Source organism: Eurypyga helias, unplaced genomic scaffold, assembly GCF_000690775.1.
Source record: "Eurypyga helias isolate BGI_N326 unplaced genomic scaffold, ASM69077v1 scaffold18155, whole genome shotgun sequence".
NCBI classification, from domain to species: Eukaryota; Metazoa; Chordata; class Aves; order Eurypygiformes; family Eurypygidae; genus Eurypyga; species Eurypyga helias.
The window spans coordinates 7,665-15,466 of record NW_010252289.1 but is presented as its reverse complement, the minus strand read 5'-3'; the positions used below and the strand labels follow the sequence as shown (position 1 = coordinate 15,466).

Genomic DNA, 7,802 nt, shown 5'->3' with positions numbered 1-7,802 from the left:
GCAAAACCCTTCCTCGTGGGCACGGAGCCGTTCCCGGAAAAGCTGACAGAGGCGGAGTAAACAGCCAACCTATTTGTTGCTGGTTTTGCAGGAGCGAAACCCCTTGTTCGCTTTCACTCTGCGTCTCTGGCAGGGATGCTCTGTGGCACTGAGAGGGTATCGGCGTGCCAAAGCCCCCCCCGTGACTCCCAGCATCGTGGAGCCTCACCAGAAACCCTCTGTTTGCTCCGCAGGTGATTATTTTGGCATCCTGATGGAGGCAAAAGTGACCAGATTTCCCTTCAGCATCTTGGATAATCCCATGTACTGGGGCAGCACGGCCATCTACCTGGGCTGGTCCCTCATGTGAGTACGTGCCCCTGAACAGTCAGGCCAGCGTGGGGTCTGTGCTCGGCGGGGCGTAAGGTGTCGGGCTGTATCGGGGCCAAAGAAACTCTTGGGGATGGCTGTCAGCAAAAAAACATGGCATGGAAAGTGCAACATGCCCTGACTTCTCGCTCCCTGGCTATTTTTGTGCGTGCAAAATCTTCTGCTGTCATAAAAGGCTTTGCAGCATTAATTGTAGAAAAATAAATAACGGCCAAATGCTGGGGAGAGGAAGCATCAGCAAATGCTCTGCAGCTGAATGAGGTCCTTGGCAGGCTCCGCACGTGGAAAAACCAACACTCGGGGCCGAATTCCCGCCGGGTGTCACTCGGCAGGGGCAGGCACTGATACCGGGGATCAGTTTGACCCTGTAATTAGCTCTGCAAAAAAGCAAAACAAGCCAACACATCCCTTCCCCTCACTGCACGGTGATAACACTTCCGAAACACTCCTCCCATGTGATACAACGCGGCTTAATAGCCTGCTTAGGAGGAAATGAATAGGCTGCAATTTAGCAGCAAATGAGCAATATACTCTATTCTCTGGAACAAGTTTTATGTGGTTTTCATTTAATATCACATTTTATTTATTTGCCCAGGAGAAAAAAACCCGCAAGCTCTGTTACCTCGGCAGCCCGTAGGACGCTGCGGGCCTTTGTCAGTGGGTATTTTGCACCTGAGTGTGAATTCCTCTCTTCTGCTTCGGTGGAAGAAATGAGGTGCTTTGCCACTTTCTGGTTACTTTTTCAGCCATGTGTGCAGCGCTTTCTGGCCCCTGGGAATACGTGAAGCTGATGGTTTCTCTCCTGTCTCCACCGAGCCTTGCTGCGGTTCGTTCCGCACCTGAAATCCGCCCCCCCCGGGGTGGTGTCAGGGCTGGCTGCACGAGGCCCTGTGCCTTCCTGGCCGACCCACGGTGCTGGATTGAGTCCAGACCTTGGGAAAATGTACACAAGAGCCAGAGCTCACTGCTGGGCCCGTGGGTATTGCTGGGGGGAGTGGAGCAAAACTAGGACAGGATGAGCCCCCCTCCCCATACCACACTGCAGTCGGAGACGACCAGCACCCCCACAACAGCACAGAAGGAGGAATTTGACCAGGAGGAGTTATAAGGAGAATTTTATTTGTTTAAGATCAGCATGGAACTAATTCTCAGAACCTTTGCAGAACCCTCCTGAGCCGTTTCTTTCGCCCCTGAGAGAGAGCAACCTCGCATCGTGTGCGCATTGCTTGGTCTTCTACCGCAGTCCTGGGCAAAAGCCGCTCGAAGCAGCTCGAGACAACAGTGTGATTGCCTCCTTTTTCTCGTTAAGAGGCTGCCACCATAAAGGGCAGCGAGGCATGACGAATAACTGCTGTTAACAAATTGCTGGAGCTGTGCAAAGTGGCACCGGGACACCGCTTGCCTGCCCTGGGGAAGCCCTGCGCAGCTCTTCGTGCCGTGGTGTTGACTGTTTCTCTCCCCTGGGATCTCGGCTGGGGTTGCTGAGGTTTTGGGGAGGTCCCAGGTCTCTTCTGAGGTCCCGGGGCTTTCAGATCTTAGGTGTCCGCCCTCAGAGGCCAGAGCCAGTGTCCCGCTCCGTGGCAATGAGGGATGCTGGAGGAATGTGTTTGCTGTCTGGTTTTGGACAGACCTAAATCACAAAGCATGTTTGTCCTCCCTCGGTGATGTGTTGCGCTCTGTATGGTGGCATCGGAGCCCAAGGGATTGATTCATTTCCATCTGTAAGGGCACATACCACACAACATCAGCGAGCCTGGCAGCACACCAGACAGCCTGCCTTCCGACTCCATCCCGCCTCAAAGGCATCGCGTGGGGTGAGAAACGCAGTTTTCTCCCTCACAGGATACTGCAGCTATCCCTGGCTCCACTAATGGCAGCCAAAAACACATCCTCCAAACACTCCGGAGAAAGTACCTCCACTGATCACCCCAAAAACGGGAGCTTCGGGAGGAAAGGGCAAAGCGGGCATCCAACACGCAGGAAGGACGCAAGCCCACGCTATTCCTCTTGCGGAGAACCCACAGCCACGGGGAGCTGCAGTGAAAGCTGGGGACGGACACACTTCCCACCCAAAACCAGCCCTACAAGACCACGAAACTTTCCTGCAGGAAGTAGGTCCTGGACCTACACCTGGAGTGCTGCGTCCAGCTGTGGAGCCCTCAACATCAGAAGGATATTGACCACTTGGAGCGAGTCCAGAGGAGGCCACGGAGATGCTCAGAGGGCTGGAGCACCTCTGCTATGACGAAAGGCTGCGAGAACTGGGCTTGTTCAGCCTGGAGAAGAGGAGGCTCCGAGGAGACCTCATTGCAGCTTGCCAGTATCTGAAGGGGCTACAGGGGTGCTGGGAGAGGACTTTTTACAAGAGCCTGTCGTGATAGGACAAGGGGTAATGGGTATAAATTGAAATCAGGGGAGGTTTAGATTAGATATCAGGAAGAAATTCTTCACAGAGAGGGTGATGAGGCACTGGGACAGGTTGCCCAGAGAAGCTGTGGAGGCCCCATCCCTGGAAGTGTCCAAGGCCAGGCTGGATGAGGCTGGGAGCAACCTGGTCTAGTGGAAGGTGTCCCTGCCCAGGGCAGGGGGTTGGAACTGGGTGGGCTTTAAGGTCCCTTCCAACCCAAACCAGTCTGTGATTCTATGATTCTATGATAGGTCGAGCTCCTAGGAGGAGAGAAACAACTCACCCCAACGCTCCTCGTTGCCTGTATCCAGCAGCCTCGTTTCTCCCGAAAGACAAATGGAGCCTTAGCTGTTTAGGGACGGCTTTGTGTATCTTTGGTGGGGAAGTGTTTTAACTCATGGCAACAGGCTGTGTAAATCAGGGCTGGAGCCGCAGCCAAATGATGCAATTAGAGGTCTTGCTGTCAACAAACAATCATGCAAATTTGTTCTCTCTGATACAAATCAAGGAGGAGACATGACTAAGCATGCAAGAGCAGGGGGTTGGGAGAGGAAGAGCTTGCCTGATGCTTCCTAATGAGGGAAAAACTTACGGCAAAATGGAAACAGTGAGAAGGTGAAGATGTGTGTGTGTGTGTCTCTCCAGGAACTGCTGTGGCCAGGCAGTACCTGACGGCAGGCCGGGTACCAGGGTTGGGTAGTTGGGTCTCTCCTGAAGGCATAGTTTCCCAGCAGGACTCATCCCCTTGCACAAGGCTTGCGGGATGTTTATCCTCACCGAGGACCAGCTAAGTCCTTTTTTTTTTCAGACAGACAGCTCTTGTCCCCCTCAGAGCTGAGCTGAGACCAGCAATTAAAGGCAATCAGCAGTTTCCTAATTAAGGGCAATGCTTGCAGCCATTAGCTGGAGGTGTAGGATGCAGAAAGGGTGTTTTTGGGGAGAGGTTAGGGAGGTCTGGTGCCATCCAGACACAGCCACGCTCCTCGCTGGGGAGCTCGTGGGTGCTGGGTCAGCACGCGGGGAATGGCTGCTGGTGTGGCCACTCTCACCCGGGGGGGATTTGCCCACCCTGGGATGGTCTCAGCCTCTGGTGTGGGGACTGTAACCCGCCCGCTGAAATCCCGGTGCCTCCGCAAAGCCCCCGCTGCCTTGGCTGGTGTTTGCTCAGCCACTTCCAGGCCAAGCATCCAAGAGTGGCCCCACGTGCGTGGTGCAGGTTTGCTGCCTACGTTGACATCTCTCTTTAGAGCAGGAGATGATGGGGATTGTTTGGGCACGATTCTTTGGCCTCGGTGCTAAAAAGAACAGCCGCTCCATCGCATCCTCAGCCCTCAAGCATCTCTGCCCGTAACCAGACGGTGCCGTGGGGCAGCATCGGTCCCCCGTGCCGTGCCTGGTGACCTCTTCCTGAAGGCCACCCTTCAGCTGGGCCTTGGGAGGCGACAGGACGTGCTCCTAAAACATCTTGACACAGGTTTAAGCGTGAACATGAGCCTCCAGCACCCAGTAGCACCCACCCCAGCACCCTTCGCAGGGCAGGCATGGATCTTCCCATCCCTTTCCATCCCCAGCCCTGCGATGGCCCGGCTGCTGTTGCGATATATCCAGTGCCATACGCTGCTCCGTGTGCTAGGTGTCTCCTGCGCCCTGGGTGGCCCGTCTTCCCGTGCACCTCAGGCATTTCCCTTATAGCGTGCTGGCTCGGAGCCATGGCCGTATGTAAGCAGCTGCTCAGCTATTAAACAGCCTTATAATCTCAGGACTTAGCATCAAAGCAGAAGCTCTCTGAGCAGAGCCGTGCAGGGATCAGACTTAAAAGAAGTCACCGAAGTGGGCTGGGGAAGAGTCTTTGCCAAGTCACATCTGCCTGAGACAGTTAACATTAAGTACAAAAAAAAAACCCCCAACCTACCACCCTTTTGTTCGCTTCTGTTTAATGAGCAAAAAAGTGCTCTCCTGGAGCCCGGCGTCTCATTTCACTTTCCAAACCAGGTCTTGCATAAGCCCATGTACTTACCTGATCTTCTCTTTCAAAACAGGCATGCAAGCCCAGCTGGCCTTTTGCTGACAGCTGTAGTGGCAATTTCCTACACAATCGCACTGCTGTACGAGGGGTGAGTGGCTTTGCAAAACTGGAGAGCTTCTAATTATTTCTACCAGCTTTTAGCTCCCGGGGTTTCGGGGAACCACAGAAGTAAAGATGTTCTTTTCCAATTAATTCAGCGGGGAAGAAGGAAAACAGAGGATTGTTTTTCAATTGTTTTGATAATGGGCAGATTCCTCTCTGAAACTATTTGCTGAGTTCTAGGAATGTTTATGCATTTGTTTATTTTTAACAAAATCAGGTCTTTTTTTTTCTTTCGGGTGCCTGATTCTGCCTCTACAAGAACAATAAGGAAGGAAGGGAGAGGACTTATTGTCTCATCTGAAGAGACCCTGCAAGAAGAACTTGCGTTTTGTAGCTCCTTGGATGGGCTTCTCTGATATTGTGCTCCGTAACAGCCCGTCAGCCTTGGACGGAGCAGCCCAGAATTATTCCCAGAAGCAGCGGTTGTGCTTCAGCAGTGAAAGGTCTTTTGTGTTTACAAGGGAGAGGGAGATGCAGAGAGGCTGGTCTGCATGCAGGGAGGGGTCCAAGCATGTGCTGAGCCTCGTCCTGCTCGGCACAGGGATGGTCCTGGGTGGGAGCAGCTTGGAGCCGCTCCGCAGTGCAGAGAGACCGAGCCGAGGATTGCCATGGCACAGGAACAGTTGGGCTGTGCCATCCCAGGAAGGGTAGTTTCTGGGCCCAAAGGAGAGCCCACAGTAGCTTTGATTTTCTTTTCCTTTTTCTTTTGCCTCTCTCTTCTGTCTCTGCCCTTTCTCCCCCCAAATTCCCATCCTCCCACCCACAGGCCTTTCACAGAGGAAATATATCGGCAGAAACAGAAGGGAGCAAAGAACAAGTAGCAGCAGGTATGTTTGCTGATGGGTGTTTTGGGAAGAGGGGCTGCTTTGCCGGGCTCCCCCAACTACGAGCACATTTGCTGGGGACGGGAGCACCACCCGCCCTCCCCAGCTCCTCCAGATCCCTCCCTGCACTTCTCAAGGGATTTGAGCTTCAAACCTCCGCAAAAATCCCGGGCGGGAAGGCTTTACATGGCGGCGGTCGTGTCTGCCTCTTGGCACCCAACCAGCAACCCCCAGATTGTTTTGATTATATATTTGAGAGTCAGGGCGAGGGAAAATTGCTGGGGAGCTTTGAGGCTCCAGGCTTAGTCTAAATCAGCCAGAAAAAGCAGCTATTGGCCACGGCAGGTGCTGCGGCGAGCGGCAGGGATGGGGCGAGAGGGCCTGCGTGCCCGGCTGCCCCACGGGGAAATCATCCATCCCTGCTCCATGCTGCTCCTTGCGCGAGCCGGAAGCATTTCTGCACCCAGGCTTGTGCCGGCTCAGCCCAGGAACTCAGCCCGCGCTTGCTTCTTGGGCCAAAGGCTTCTGCCGAAGCACAGATTCCTGCCCAGGCTCCTTTCCCTGGGGTTAAATGCCGCCCTGGAAGCGCCCGGCGCATCTGCCGGCTGGTGGTTGGAGAAGCATTCGGCGCTGCTGAGGATTCGGCAAACCCGTCGCTCTGCCCCAAAAAGGCAGCGGGGTCCCTAACAGAGTCTTGTCTCTTTGCCTTGTGCCAAACAGCGTCTCGGATACCTCGGCGCAGCCTGCCTCTCCGGTCTTCACGCTGGCCGGTTTGCCTGTTTTCCTACTGAGTTGTATCCTACTAATTAGCCCAGCATCCCTTAATGAGCCAACTGAGCAGCCTGCGGTATTGGAAGCGATCAGGGGAACAGCCTGAGCATGGTGGCACCTCCTCGCCGCAGCCCACGGGAGCCGGAAGTCCCCGTCCCCGGGTCTTTGTCCCCATTGCCAGGTCACTGTGGCTCCTGCCACCAAGGTGATGGGGGGCCACTAAGAGACGGGACCTCCCGACCTCTCCTCCCGCACCAATTATTGGAGATTTGCAGGGGGAAAAAGCAACCCAGCACCAGCCCCGGAGTGGAGGTCAAGCAGAGGAATGATGGAGACACCGAGGGCCTTCCGTGAGGGAGCTCTGAGCACGGGGAAGCCCCAGCTCCGGCTGATGCCGAAAATCATCTGAAGATGCAGCCACAGCAAACAAAAGCTTGGATGAAGCAATGGAGAGGGCTCAGGGCGGCCCTGGGGTGTTGAAATGTGGCTGGGGAAGGAAGAGGGGAAACTGCTGCAAACCCGACAACAAACCCTGCAGCAAACCCAACAAAAAAACCCTCTTTTCCGGATGAGGGAACCCCCCATCCAGAGCTGCGGCGTCCCTCCTGTAGCAGCTCCGAGAAAGGTGACGGAGAAGCACGTGGATGTGAATGTACGACCAAAACCACTGCCCAAAGGTGGACAGAGGGATGGCAGCCATCCCGTGGGGAAACCCCAGCTTGGAGAACACCAAGGGGATGAGTCAATCCCTGTCTGCACCCTGCAAATATCCCATCCCTGGCTGGGTGTCCCGGTCCCCTCCTCACCCACCCGGTCCCTCCTCTTCCCCCGGGGCCACCTGAGGGTCCCGCCTGCCTTCCCCACCACCCAGTGCCTTCCAGCTATGTTTCACTGCCTTGCAGGGGGTGTGGGTGGAAGGGAGGGAGGGAAAGGGCTGCTTCTGCCTTCTGTGCCGGGTACGGATCTGCCCCTGCACCCCCGCCACGTCTCGGCATGTCCCAAAGAGCCTGGTGCTGGATCCTGCCCTGAACGGGATGATCCCAGGGGTGATGCTCCAGACCCAGGCTCAGCGTTTACAGACTCCCAGAACGGTTTAAGAAATAAGCTCTAAATGACCCAAACCAGCGCTGCGTAAAGCCCCCGGCAGCGGCACTGGAGAAGGGATCAGCGCTGCTGCTGGCACGGGGATGCGGTGCCACCTCAGCATCACGTCCTCGGCCCCGCAGAGGGTCTCCTCCCTTTTTTCAGTGTCGCCTCCGCCACCCGGTCCCGTTGTTTCCCTTCGCTTTTTCGCATGTTGTAA

At 55.3% G+C, this 7,802-nt stretch overlaps 1 protein-coding gene across 1 annotated transcript in view; it reads left to right on the top strand.

The window, feature by feature from the left end:
* Positions 1 to 5,725, top strand: part of PEMT (phosphatidylethanolamine N-methyltransferase) — a 37,685-nt gene extending 31,960 nt beyond the window's left edge. The window contains exons 4-6 of the mRNA XM_010152326.1: positions 234 to 345; positions 4,816 to 4,890; positions 5,671 to 5,725. Coding sequence (XP_010150628.1) covers positions 234 to 345; positions 4,816 to 4,890; positions 5,671 to 5,725 — 242 coding nt within the window. The remainder of the gene's footprint in view (positions 1 to 233; positions 346 to 4,815; positions 4,891 to 5,670) is intronic.
* The last annotated feature ends 2,077 nt before the right edge of the window (positions 5,726 to 7,802 follow it).